This window comes from Acipenser ruthenus, chromosome 20 (genome assembly GCF_902713425.1).
Source record: "Acipenser ruthenus chromosome 20, fAciRut3.2 maternal haplotype, whole genome shotgun sequence".
In the NCBI taxonomy this organism is placed as follows: Eukaryota; Metazoa; Chordata; class Actinopteri; order Acipenseriformes; family Acipenseridae; genus Acipenser; species Acipenser ruthenus.
Window position 1 is genome coordinate 32,437,191 of NC_081208.1, and position 13,874 is coordinate 32,451,064.

The 13,874-nt window shown below is 50.1% G+C and overlaps 1 protein-coding gene across 1 annotated transcript; it reads left to right on the plus strand.

The window, feature by feature from the left end:
* Window positions 1-382: 382 nt before the first annotated feature.
* On the plus strand, window positions 383-11,188 carry cog4 (component of oligomeric golgi complex 4). Its single transcript, XM_034042209.3, has 19 exons — window positions 383-619; window positions 1,101-1,183; window positions 1,854-1,968; window positions 2,759-2,933; window positions 3,220-3,413; window positions 3,605-3,710; window positions 3,957-4,114; window positions 4,215-4,273; window positions 4,359-4,492; window positions 5,117-5,235; window positions 5,510-5,676; window positions 6,237-6,402; window positions 6,849-6,911; window positions 7,015-7,134; window positions 7,658-7,750; window positions 8,930-9,013; window positions 9,606-9,707; window positions 9,953-10,081; window positions 10,470-11,188. Exons 1-19 carry the CDS (start codon window positions 485-487, stop codon window positions 10,602-10,604), a joined length of 2,337 nt encoding a protein of 778 aa, XP_033898100.1. The 5' UTR covers window positions 383-484; the 3' UTR covers window positions 10,605-11,188.
* The last annotated feature ends 2,686 nt before the right edge of the window (window positions 11,189-13,874 follow it).

Consider the following 13,874-nt stretch of genomic DNA (forward strand, 5'->3'; position numbering starts at 1 on the left):
ATTGGTCAGATTCTGCAGAGAATCCGCGCAGAATAATCTCCGTGAACGCACCCAGTGCTTCATGTACACAGCCATGTAACAACATCGGTAGAAAACATGAAACACAGTACAACTCATTTCACAAGCTACTCGACTCATTGGAACGGCAGGTTTTTATAAAAGCGGGCAATGCTCACTCAAAGAAAAGCATGAAGATTTCAAATAAACGAATGTTCTCATTGAAACTATAATATATATATATATATATATATATATATATATATATATATATATATATATATATATATATATATATATATATACGCTTTGTTACAGAGGACCGTAGTTCAGAATCTCTGCCATTATTATTATTATTATTATTAATAATAATAAACGTGTTTTCTATGTTTTTTTGTGGGCGGTCCAAGTGCTCACGACAGGATCTGAGAATTGTGACCAACCAGGAAGTGACGCGCGATGTGTGTTGTAGTTGTGTTGAGGAAAGATGGCGGAGTCCAGCTCATCGTCTGACAGAACGAGAGCCGCTGCCAGTCTCTGCGCTGTTAGCATGGAATCGATCGAGAAAATAACCGAGCTGGAGGAGCTGGAGCGGGTCTACCAGCAACTCAGTGACGAGGAGGTGAGGGGCAGCGCCGCCTGGGTTAGTGGCACAGAGACAGAGAGAATGGCAATGTGTACAGCTGCACAACTACAGTCTGGTTTGGGACATAGTAACTACTGCACTAGGGTATTGACTGCACTGTTGTAAACACCAGACAGACCAGGCGGTGCGTTCCCCAGTATTATTTATTTGGGACCGGTTATTGAATTACCGTATGCATTCATCTAGTATTAGGAACAATGCTGTGAATAAAAAATGCGTGTTTATTGTTACCGCTCTGTGGTCCTGCTAAGATCTCACACCTGCAGGTGTCCGGTTTCTGTGTTTTAATCTGTTTGGGGTGGTTAATTAATATTAGCGGTCTCACATCTCTCAACGCTTCGCTCCTCCGGAACACATAGCCTAGCCTGCCCCCGATTGTCAGAGCTCTCCCCAGATTTAGAGCTGTCCGGTACATTGTCAGACCGCACTGTTCATGGTCCAGTCTGATTGTCCGCAGAGAGGCGTGGAAGCGGAGCTAGAGGCAATCGTGCAGCAGCAGAGCAACATCGAGACCAAGATGACGGCCCTGCAACGAATGGGGTAAGTATGACATCCGAGCAAAAAAACGAGCACTGTGAAAGCCAGCCTGAAGATCCATTATGTATCTTTTTCAAAATCGTTATTTACACAAACGTGTTTTTAATTTTTTACTTGGTGTTACTAAGCCTTGGGATCTGTGCAGTGTATGGGAAGTATTGCTTTGCATTGGGTGTGGCAGTGTATTGTATTGCTTTGCATTGGGTGTGGCAGTGTATTGTATTGCTTTGCATTGGGTGTGGCAGTGTGTTGTGTTGCTTTGCATTTGGTGTGGTATTGTATTGTATTGCATTGGGTGTGGTATTGTATTGTATTGCATTGGGTGTGGTATTGTATTGTATTGCATTGGGTGTGGTATCGTATTGCTTTGCATTGGGTGTGGCAGTGTATTGTATTGCTTTGCATTGGGTGTGGCAGTGTATTGTGTTGCATTGGGTGTGGTATTGTATTGCATTGGGCGTGGTATTGTATTGCATTGGGTGTGGTATTGTATTGCTTTGCATTGGGTGTGGCAGTGTATTGTATTGCTTTGCATTGGGTGTGGTATTGTATTGTGTTGCTTTGCATTGGGCGTGGTATTGTATTGCATTGGGTGTGGTATTGTATTGCATTGGGCGTTTCAGTGGACACACGTGGCTGACATGTATTCCCTGACTGGCCCTGTGGTTTGCAGGCCAAACCTGCAGCTGATTGAGGGCGACGCCAGCCAGCTGTCTGGGATGATCACCTTCACCTGCAGCCTGGCTGAGAACGTCAGCAGCAAAGTGAGACAGCTGGACCTCGCCAAGGTAGAGTAGGGCAGAGCACTCTGTTGCTGGGTTTCACCTCCCTCTCCCTCCACTCTGTTGCTGGGTCTCCCCTCCCTCTCCCTCCACTCTGTCGCTGGGTTTCACCTCCCCATCCCTCCACTCTGTCGCTGGGTTTCACCTCCCCGTCCCTCCACTCTGTCGCTGGGTTTCACCTCCCCATCCCTCCACTCTGTCGCTGGGTTTCACCTCCCCGTCCCTCCACTCTGTCGCTGAGTTTCACCTCCCCCTCCCTCCACTCTGTCGCTGGGTTTCACCTCCCCCTCCCTCCACTCTGTCGCTGGGTTTCACCTCCCTCTCCCCCCTTCACTCTCTGTCCTCTTCTCAAATTCAAATTCAAATTCAAACTGGCTTTATTAGCATGACAGGAGTGATCCAGTGTTGCCAAAGCATTTCAACACACGTTACATAAAATAATATTATAAAATATTACTTGTTCAGTGGAATTCCAGCATCTTTCTGGGAATACCTAGCAGGGAAGTTCAACATGGCGTTTCTGCAGCACTGCATGTGTTTATTGGTGGTGATGCTGCATCAGGATGAAGGTCAGGTTTGTCCTGCTTTGAAAATCTTGAAAGGAAAGGCTTGTCGCCTTCTTTGAGACTGGCTTTGGACTATTGATTTGCCTATTGGTACTTAAAGGAGGATACTGATTACATTACCTAAACATTTTATAGTGCTAATTTACTTATCCAAGTGGAGAATCCTCTGTAAAGCTTGAATGTTTTGTGTCTCAGGATGGCTTCCCTTTGTTCCCCTCTGCCTTGTGCAGAACCGTCTCTACCAGGCGATCCAGCGCGCGGATGATATCCTGGACCTGAAGTTCTGTATGGACGGGGTGCAGATGGCACTGCGCAACGAGGACTACGAGCAGGCGGCCGCGCACGTCCACCGCTACCTCTCCCTGGACCAGTCCGTCATCGAGCTGAGCCGACAGGGGGGAGAGGGTGAGTCCACACTCCTCGTCATGCTTACTGGAAGTGTTGGGAACAGGACTGTTCAGTATTTCATTTCCGAGTCCCTTGTTTGTCAATCAAGGAATATTAGGAGGTTAACAATGCTCCTTGTAATTGACCTTCAGGATGTATTAAAAAATAAAAAATAAAAAGATCTCAGCTCTATACATGTTGGTTTGTTTGTCTCGTTTCTCCTGAAGCTGAGCTGTTGTCTGTCTGTCATCCTGGGTGTGTGTCTCTGTGAATGATTCCTGGTTGTGTTTGTCCATGTCAACAGGCAGCCTGGTGGATGCAAACCTGTCCCTCCTGCAGGAGGCTGAGCAGAAGCTGAAGGTGATCGTGACGGAGAAGCTGGACCAGGCCATCGAGAAGGGGGACCTGCCCCAGGTGGAGCGCTTCTTCAAGATCTTCCCCCTGCTGGGGCTGCATGAGCAGGGGCTGGGGCGCTTCTCCCAGTACCTCTGCACACAGGTAAGAAGACCAGACAGAGACAGGGAGGAGCCGCACTCCACTGTACAGCACACACGTGTAGCCCAGTCTCTTAATGTTAAGAGTCTCTCACACCACGCCCCCCAGTGTAACTCACTCCTTGTTATCCCACACACACACACACACACACACTCTCTCGTTGACACTCTCTGTGGTTTATTGTTTTTCTTCAGCTGGCCAGTAAGGCGGAGGAGAACCTGTTGCTGGCTCTGGGGGTGGAGCTGACTGACCGGAGGGCCTCGCTGATCTTTGCTGATACCCTCACGCTGCTCTTTGAAGGTGAGGTGAAAGGTCAGGGCTAGGTTTGCCTGTAGAGACAGTAAGGGGATGCACTCCCCTGTTATAATCTGCAATACTGAGAGCCTTGAGAAATGCCTAAACAAACACAAGGCTGTAGGTGTAGAATCTGGAATGCTTATGCTGAGGGAGAGCATTCTAGTCTGTTTTGTCTAAGCTGAGTCTGTTGGTGTTTGAGAAAGAGCAGGCGTCCCTCCCTGTCTCATCCCATGACTGTCTGTCCCGCAGGCATTGCCCGGATTGTGGAGACGCACCAGCCCATCGTGGAGACCTACTATGGCCCGGGGCGGCTCTACACCCTCATCAAACACCTGCAGGTGGAGTGCGACCGGCAGGCGGAGAAGGTGGTGGACAAGTTCATCCAGCAGCGGGACTACCACAGGAAGGTACAGAGGCCTGAGGCTCATACTTGACTGTGAGAACGTAATGTTAGCAAGACTGTTTGTGGCATAAACACATGCTTTTGGTTTTTTTCGCCCCCTGCAGTTCCAGATTGTACAGAACAGTATGATGAGAAGTTTAACCACGGAAACACTGGAGCCCAGGTATCACAGTCCGTGCTGCAGCTGTGTGTTTCCACGTCTTGTTGTGGAGCCCCGTGCCTGAAGCCTGGTGTGTGTTTCTTGACAGGGAGCTGGACCCAATCCTGGCCGAGGTGACCCTGATGAACGCCCGCGCGGAGCTGTACCTGCGTTTCCTGCGGCGTCGTGTCACTGCAGACTTCGAGGTGGGGGACGCCACGGCCCCCGAGAGCCTCATTCAAGGTAACACCAGACACTGTGACCGTCCACTCACACCCCCCTCACTGTGACCGTCCAATCACACACCCCTCACTGTGAAGACCGTCCACACACACCCCCCTCACTGTGACCGTCCAATCACAACCCCCTCACTGTGTAGAGTGCCCAATGACACACCCCTCACTGTGACTGTCCAATCACACCCCCCTCACTGTGAAGAGAGTCCAATCACACCCCCCTCACTGTGAAGAGGGACCAATCACACACCCCTCACTGTGAAGAGAGTCTGCACTCACACTGTGACTGAATCACACAGCCCTCACTCTGAAGAGTGTCTGCACTCGCACTGTGACTGAATCACACAGCCCTCACTCTAAAGAGTGTCTGCACTCACACTGTGACTGAATCACACAGCCCTCACTCTGAAGAGCGTCTGCACTCGCACTGTGACTGAATCACACAGCCCTCACTCTAAAGAGTGTCTGCACTCACACTGTGACTGAATCACACAGCCCTCACTCTGAAGAGCGTCTGCACTCGCACTGTGACTGAATCACACAGCCCTCACTCTGAAGAGAGTCTGCACTCACACAGCCCTCACTGTGAAGAGAGTGTACACTCACACTGTGTGCGATCCTGTCTCTACAGAGCACCTGCACTCCCTGGAGAAGATGTTGAATCACTGCCTGCTGAGCAGGAACATGCAGGAGCTCATTGGCTATTACATCACAATGGAGGAGTACTTCATGAGGGAGACTGTGAACAAGGTGGGTGCACTAACCCTGGAATAGCACCACTGCAGTGTGAGTTGGAAAAGTTGAATACAATGGAAACATTGGTGACATTCAGGAGAGGGTTCGGTCTGCAGGATATTCGTACTGCATGTCCACAGAGGGTGCATCTGCTGCATGTGTTGTATAGAAATACTACTGCCTCAGATTACTGTGTTCAGCGTGTTCAGTTTAGCAATGCATAGGGACCTTCTGACCATGCATCTCCTTCTGTTAATCCCGGCTGATTCTCCCTCCTTACTTCTCAAAGGCAGTTGCCATGGATACCTACGAGAAGGGTCAGCTGACCTCCAGCATGGTGGACGACTGCTTCTACATTGTGAAGAAGTGCATCGGCCGCGCTCTGTCCAGCTCCAGCATAGACTGCCTGTGCGCCATGATCAACCACTCCACCTGCGTGCTTGAGTCTGACTTCAGGTAGCTCCTCACTGCCATTGAATAGCTGCCCCCACGCTGTCTGTGTCTGTAGCAACCTGTATAACCCTCGCTCTGTCTCTGTGTATAACCCTCACTGTCTCTCTCTCTGTGTAACCCTCACTGTATAACCCTTTCTCTGTCTCTTTCTGTGTAACCCTCTCACTGTCACTCTCTCTGTGTAACACTCTCTCTGTCTCTCTCTGTGTAACCCTCTCTCTGTCTCTCTCTCTGTGTAACCCTCTCTCTGTCTCTCTGTGTAACCCTCTCTCTGTCTCTCTCTCTGTGTAACCCTCTCTCTGTCTCTCTGTGTAACCCTCTCTCTGTCTCTCTCACTGTAGGGAGGTGTTGTATAACCCTCTCTCTCTCTGTCTCTCTCACTGTAGGGAGGTGTTGTATAACCCTCTCTCTCTCTGTCTCTCTCACTATAGGGAGGTGTTGTATAACCCTCTCTCTGTCTCTGTGTAACCCTCTCTCTGTCTCTCTCACTGTAGGGAGGTGTTGTATAACCCTCTCTCTGTCTCTCTCTCTGTGTAACCCTCTCTCTGTCTCTCTCACTGTAGGGAGGTGCTGTATAACAAGCTGCGGCTGGGGTTCCCAGCCACCACGCTGCAGGATATCCAGAGGGGGGTGAGCAGTGCAGTGAGCCTCATGCAGAGCAGCCTGCAGCAGGGCAAGTTCGACACCAAGGGGATTGAGAGCAGCGAGGAGGCCAAGATATCCTTCCTGGTGAGGGCAGGGGCACGGGCAGGGAAGAGGTCTGGGTCCAGAGCCAGGTTTATTCCATGCACAAAGAAAGAAAAAAAGAGGACATTGGTTAGCAGTCAGTATTTTGGCTGTAAAGCTTCAATGGGTGTCTGAAAATTACTTTTAAAATAAGAGGGAAGCAAGATTATATAGTGAGTCCTGATTATATAGTGAGTCCTGATGGTCTGTCCCTCGTGGTATGAGATTAAATAGTGAGTCCTGATGGTCTGTCTCTCTGGTATAAGTGGGAGCAGCTCTTTGGGTAGGTCTGGAAAGATGTAATTGATGTTTACAGTGAGAACTATCTTCATTAGGAAAGTGGCGTTTCTTGGTCTAGAAATGGTATTTCACTGTTTCTGCCATGACTAATCCCTCTAGGGCCAGTATTGGAGTGCATGTAGGATTTATGGTTCACTTTCTCTCCTCAGGTGACTCTGAACAACGTGGAAGTGTGCAGCGAGAACATCATGACTCTGAAGAGGAATCTGGAGGTCTGCTTTTAAAACCATTCAAGACAGAGATCGCTCATGCTTACAGTTTAATGTCACTGTGTGTAAAGTGTGTTATAAACGTGTCTGTCGGTCTCTCTCGCAGAACGATTGCAGCAGACTGTTCAGCCAGGGCTTCGGAGGAGGAGAGCACGCGCACGCCAAGATTGACAGCGGCCTGTCAGACATGGTGGCTGTGTCCACCAAATTCAAAGACCTGCTGCAGGTGGGAGGGGCGGGGGCTCTGTGTCTGGAGGGAGGGGCGGGGGCTCTGTGTCTGGAGGGAGGGGCGGGGCGCTGTCTGGAGGGAGGGGCGTGGGCTCTGTGTCTGGAGGGAGGGGTGTGGGCTCTGTGTCTGGAGGGAGGGGCGAGGGCTCTGTGTCTGGAGGGAGGGGCGAGGGCTCTGTGTCTGGAGGGAGGGGCGGGGGCTCTGTGTCTGGAGGGAGGGGCGAGGGCTCTGTGTCTGGAGGGAGGGGCGGGGGCTCTGTGTCTGGAGGGAGGGGCGAGGGCTCTGTGTCTGGAGGGAGGGGCGGGGGCTCTGTGTCTGGAGGGAGGGGCGGGGCTCTGTGTCTGGAGGGAGGGGCGGGGGCTCTGTTTGGAGGGAGGGGCGGGGGCTCTGTGTCTGGAGGGAGGGGCGGGGCTCTGTGTCTGGAGGGAGGGGCGGGGGCTCTGTGTCTGGAGGGAGGGGCGGGGGCTCTGTGTCTGGAGGGAGGGGCAGATTTGTGTTCATGGTGCTTGTCTGTGTATAGGAAGGCCTGACTGAGCTGAACAACACAGCCATTAAACCCCAGGTGAAGCCGTGGATCAGCAGCTTCCTGTCAATCTCTCACAACATCGAGGAGGTAAGGAGAGGCACACTGACGCTGGAGCTGAAAAAGAGAACGCTTTACCAGTCGCCAGTGTGAGGGTACCAACATTAGAAAAAGAGAACGCTTTACCAGTCGCCAGTGTGAGGGTACCAACATTAGAAAAAGAGAACGCTTTACCAGTCGCCAGTGTGAGGGTACCAACATTAGAAAAAGAGAACGCTTTACCAGTCGCCAGTGTGAAGGTACCAACATTAGAAAAAGAGAACGCTTTACCAGTCGCCAGTGTGACGGTACCAACATTAGAAAAAGAGAACGCTTTACCAGTCGCCAGTGTGAAGGTACCAACATTAGAAAAAGAGAACGCTTTACCAGTCGCCAGTGTGAGGGTACCAACATTAGAAAAAGAGAACGCTTTACCAGTCGCCAGTGTGAAGGTACCAACATTAGAAAAAGAGAACGCTTTACCAGTCGCCAGTGTGAGGGTACCAACATTAGAAAAAGAGAACGCTTTACCAGTCGCCAGTGTGAGGGTACCAACATTAGAAAAAGAGAACGCTTTACCAGTCGCCAGTGTGAGGGTACCAACATTAGAATATGCAAACAAACATTTAAATTCTCAGACAAAAATAACCATGTTTGTGTTCGTCAGGAGTGTCAGTTTCGTTAGTATAGCAAAGATATAATGAACCTTCAGGACTGCTGCACTGAGCTTTCACACCACCGGGTTCAACACATGATACATAAACCGACAGCGAACAAAAATCAATAGATTCCACTTTACTGTCTCTCTTCTTTTGCAATTAGGTGAAATACAGATTTGCAATAGTCCCTGGATATTTCTGTACTGTATGAACATTTCAATTCTCCAGGGTTTCTAAAACCTGTTCCAACATAGAGCACTTCTAGTCTAGCTGTGTGTGTGCTCTGTGCTGTGTGTGTGTGTGTGTGTGTGTGCGTGCGCGTGTGTGTGTGTGTGTGTGGCTGGCTGGCCGCTCTGCAGGCTGACCTCGCTGTGTTTGCAGGAGGAGTTCAGTCTGGCTGTGCTCTGTGTGTGTGTGTGTGTGTGTGGCTGGCTGGCTGGCCGCTCTGCAGTCTGACTTGGCTGTGTTTGTAGGAGGAGTTCAGTCTGGCTGTGCTCTGTGTGTGTGTGTGTGTGTGTGTGTGTGGCTGGCTGGCTGGCCGCTCTGCAGTCTGACTTGGCTGTGTTTGCAGGAGGAGTTCAATGAGTACGAAGCCAATGACCCCTGGGTGCAGCAGCTGATCCTGAACCTGGAGCAGCTCATGGGCGAGTTCAAGGTAGGCAGGCTGGCTTTGGGAAGGTAAAACTGGAGGGAACTCGGTCAAGAAGACGAGCGGTTCTGCCAGTGCTGCCTTCAGTGTGCTTCTGTAATTTGATATTGAAATAAGAATTGTAAAGACATTTTGAAATGACGTTTCTGGATCTCATTGATGTTAAGCACAGTATGATTAGGGTTTTCAGTCTCCTTCTAAAATGAATCAAATACAAAAAACCCACCTTCTTCAGTTTTACCTGCCAGTGCTTGTTCACTTGATGAGATGGAAATCGTTTGGCAGATTCTTTATGGATATGAATTAAACATTGAGGCTGGCACTGCTTAACAGCAAGAGTGTTGTAACAGTGCAGTCAGCCTGTCCTTCTCTGCCTGACACTTCAGAGGCAGGCTGCCAGGTAAACGCATTGCCCTGCAGACTGTTGACATTAGGGTGATCATGTCATATTTCCATGACCTTCTACAAATCTATAGATCTGTATGTTGGACTGATGGTTCTTGCTTTATTTCCTTACAGGCTCGGACTGAATTTGAAAGGAGTCTGAGCTCCATGTCCGTGTGTCTGCTGATTAATGCTGTCTTGTGCTTTTGTTCAGACAGCCTTGTCCTCCGTTATCTATGATAACCTGACCAGTCTGATGACCAGTCTGGTAGCCATTGAGCTGGAGAAAGCAGTCTTCAAATCCACCTTCAGCCGGGTAAGCGTGGGAGTACGTGTATTCAAATTCATTTTGTTGTTTCTTTGATTACATGATAAATAAAAGATCTAAATTATGTTCATATAGTTTTAAAATTGTCTCAATCCTAAAGTTCTAGGTTATGCAAAACTTTTGGCCAGAGCTGTACTTTAACAAGGGGGTGCACTTGAGCAGGGTGTTCTGAATGATTCCTGTGCCAGTTCCCGCTGCTCCGGGTCTAACCTGCGGTATGTCCCTCTCCCTAGCTGGGCGGGCTGCACTTCGACAAGGAGCTGCGTTCCCTGGTCGCCTACCTCACCACCGTCACCACCTGGACAATCCGGGACAAGTTTGCACGGCTCACACAGATGGGCACCATCTTGAACCTCGAGAGGGTAAGGCTGCACCGCTAGCAGTGCTGACTGTGTTTATATTAAATCGGCAGTGTCTTTCAACTGTGCTCGCAACTGCTGACAAATTAGGCTGTGGTTATTCCTCTGTGTGCGTCTCAGTCGTGATACAGTATAGAGGCTGGCTGCAGTTTGCCTGGGGGAGTCCAGTCATGTTACAGTATAGAGGCTGGCTGCAGTTTGCCTGGGGGAGTCAGTCATGTTACAGTATAGAGGCTGGCTGCAGTTTGCCTGGGGGAGTCAGTCATGTTACAGTATAGAGGCTGGCTGCAGTTTGCCTGGGGGAGTCAGTCATGTTACAGTATAGAGGCTGGGGGAGAGCCATGCTCTGTGCTGGTTGAAGGCTCTCAGCGCTGCCTGTGTGTCTGTGCAGGTGACGGAGATCCTGGATTACTGGGGCCCCAACGCCGGCCCCCTCACCTGGAGGCTCACCCCGGCGGAGGTGCGGCAGGTCCTGGCGCTCCGCATAGACTTCCGTAGCGAGGACATCAAGAGGCTGCGGCTGTAGGGAGGAGGGAGCGCAGTGGAGCAGCTCTGAGGCTAGAGGAGAGACATCCATCCAGAGGAAGCAGTAGCAGCTCACCAGATCACAGCGTTGGTTTACCTGTCCATTATGTTTGCAGGGATCATTGCAATAATGGCAGTGCTTTGCACATGTGCAGTGGATTGCCAAGGTGTGTAAATGATGCTAGCTCTTAACTAATTCATCTTTAGTGAACATTTTCTTTGTAAGGATCTCTGCAACACGGCAAACCGATGAACCAATCAAATCTATGAACTGAGTATCTCCTCTGTGCTCCTGTGTGCAGTGTGGCACAGCGCTGCTTAACTTGAGTGAAAGACAGTGTGTTAGAACTGCGCTGACTACAGCAAGCAGGGACTGACAGCTGCTCAGGCAGGCTCCACACAACAGCAGCTCTGCAGCGCACTTTTATTGCATTCAAGAAAATAGGAAAAGTTATTGGACAGGTTCTAGCAAGCAAAAAGTACAATGCTGTACAAATGATTTTTTGTTTGTTTTAATTTGTATTGCAAAAGTTAAGAGTAAATATAATCAAAAGTGAAATAAAAGCTTGAAGAGTCTTGTTCTCATTGTTCAGTTTATTCTCTTCAGACTTGGTCACGGCCGGTCAGTTGCATTGAGATTTCATGGAGGTTTCTTCAACCTCATGGACATTGAATTCTCCTAGACCCTGGAAGAAACAAGCAGTAACCCGATGCACAGTGCAATGAATGAATGGCTGATGCTGTAATATTAACTCACAAGGCACGTTTCATTAACTCCTGGAGGTATTATGCAGGCTAGTGTAGTCTGTAGCTGCAGCGAGAAATTCCACACACATGCGCAGTGCCAAACTACAGTGATCCATGCTGTGCATGCAACTGCAAGAAGGTGACTACTGTGGGACAAACAGTATGAACCTGTGCAAGTGTAAAACCGAGGGATGCGACCCCTGAACTCTATCTGTGTGTCTCACTTTCACCTGTGTGTGTGTCAGGGTGCCTCACTCTCACCTGTGTGTGTGTGTCAGGGAGTCTCTCTCTCACCTGTGTGTGTGTGTGTGTGTGTGTGTCAGGGGGTCTCTCTCTCACCTGTGTGTGTGTCAGGGAGTCTCTCTCTCTCACCTGTGTGTGTGTGTGTCAGGGAGTTTCACTCTCACCTGTGTGTGTGTCAGGGAGTCTCTCTCTCACCTGTGTGTGTGTGTCAGGGAGTCTCTCTCTCACCTGTGTGTGTGTGTCAGGGAGTCTCTCTCTCACCTGTGTGTGTGTGTCAGGGAGTCTCTCTCTCTCACCTGTGTGTGTGTCAGGGAGTCTCTCTCTCACCTGTGTGTGTGTGTGTCAGGGAGTCTCTCTCTCACCTGTGTGTGTGTCAGGGAGTCTCTCTCTCACCTGTGTGTGTGTGTCAGGGTGCCTCACTCTCACCTGTGTGTGTGTCAGGGAGTCTCTCTCTCACCTGTGTGTGTGTGTCAGGGAGTCTCTCTCTCTCACCTGTGTGTGTGTGTGTGTGTGTGTGTGTGTGTGTGTGTCAGGGAGTTTCACTCTCACCTGTGTGTGTGTGTCAGGGAGTCTCTCTCTCACCTGTGTGTGTGTGTCAGGGAGTCTCTCTCTCTCACCTGTGTGTGTGTCAGGGAGTCTCTCTCTCACCTGTGTGTGTGTGTGTCAGGGAGTCTCTCTCTCACCTGTGTGTGTGTGTGTCAGGGAGTCTCTCTCTCACCTGTGTGTGTGTCAGGGAGTCTCTCTCTCACCTGTGTGTGTGTGTCAGGGAGACTCTCTCTCACCTGTGTGTGTGTGTCAGGGAGACTCTCTCTCACCTGTGTGTGTGTCAGGGAGACTTAGTCTCACCTGTGTCAGGGACAGGCCTGTCCCACTCTGTCAGCACTGCTGAGATTGTGGAAATGACGGTATTATGGAATTATTTTAAATACCTGGTGCGTGTGGCTGGCAGTAATCATGGAGGTCCTGCAGTGTTTCATACTGTCTCTGTGGTAACCTGGCAGCCCTGCCCCTGACTAGCGCTGACCAATAGCAGCTGAGGTTCCCGAATCTGTGCTCCAATCGTTTGGCGCCCGTCTACACGCACAGCAATGTTCACCACAGCGCCCCCGTGCTCATAGGTGGGGGGGGTCTTGAAGTTAGAGCTGAGGGACTGGGAGAGCGATACAGTGAGGTCTAGAGGTTAGAGCTGAGGGACTGGGAGAGCGATACAGTGAGGTCTAGAGGTTAGAGCTGAGGGACTGGGAGAGTGATACAGTGAGGTCTAGAGGTTAGAGCTGAGGGACTGGGAGAGTGATACAGTGAGGTCTAGAGGTTAGAGCTGAGGGACTGGGAGAGCGATACAGTGAGGTCTAGAGGTTAGAGCTGAGGGACTGGGAGAGCGATACAGTGAGGTCTAGAGGTTAGAGCTGAGGGACTGGGAGAGCGATACAGTGAGGTCTAGAGGTTAGAGCTGAGGGACTGGGAGAGTGATACAGTGAGGTCTAGAGGTTAGAGCTGAGGGACTGGGAGAGTGATACAGTGAGGTCTAGTGGTTAGAGCTGAGGGACTGGGAGAGTGATACAGTGAGGTCTAGAGGTTAGAGCCGGGGGTCTAGGCTGGGTTAGCTGCTGGGCCATTCCGCCCGCTCATGACTGTGGTGTTTAGCTATGTCTCTTTCCATTACCACCTCAGTTTTAGGATGCACGAACGCACATTCAATGTAGCAGGACGCTGTGGCTTCACTACACATTTGGATCATTTTAAATAGAAAACTTCACACACAGAGAGGGGTATGTGTACGAAGACGGGCCAGTCGCAGCGCAAACATACCGCAATTTTCATTTACGTTGCGACAAAACAGGCCCGATTTGCGTACCTGCAGAACACGCCACACTTCCACTTGCTATTTGTAGTAAGTGTATCATATCAGTATTGCTAATTTGGGACCTGTTGGTCTTGCTGTGTCTGAAGTGTTGAGAGAACTCGATGTACTGCATACCGACACAAACAGCAACCTGAGACTTACCCACTTCGGCAACACAGCAGGATGCAAATCAGCACTAGCGAGCCACGCATACTGAATATATCGCTTTGTCGTTACATTCCACTACACTAAGCTTAAAACCCTAACACCCGAACAAAACATTTTCAAATCGCACATGAGCACACTGCAGCGTTAGCAGTGCCTTCAAATCGCACATGAGCACACCGCAGCGTTTCATCAGTACATTCAAATCGCACATGAGCACACTGTAGCGTTTTAGCAGTACATTCTTTCAGAAGCTCTGTTTTTAATCTGGCG

Coding starts and splice junctions, on each gene's coding strand:
- cog4 (XM_034042209.3), top strand. CDS start 485: ATGGCGGAGTCCAGCTCATCGTCTGACAGAACGAGAGCCGCTGCCAGT. Junction 1,184..1,853: donor ACGGCCCTGCAACGAATGGG/GTAAGTATGACA, acceptor TGTGGTTTGCAG/GCCAAACCTGCAGCTGATTG. Junction 7,751..8,929: donor TCTCTCACAACATCGAGGAG/GTAAGGAGAGGC, acceptor CTGTGTTTGCAG/GAGGAGTTCAATGAGTACGA.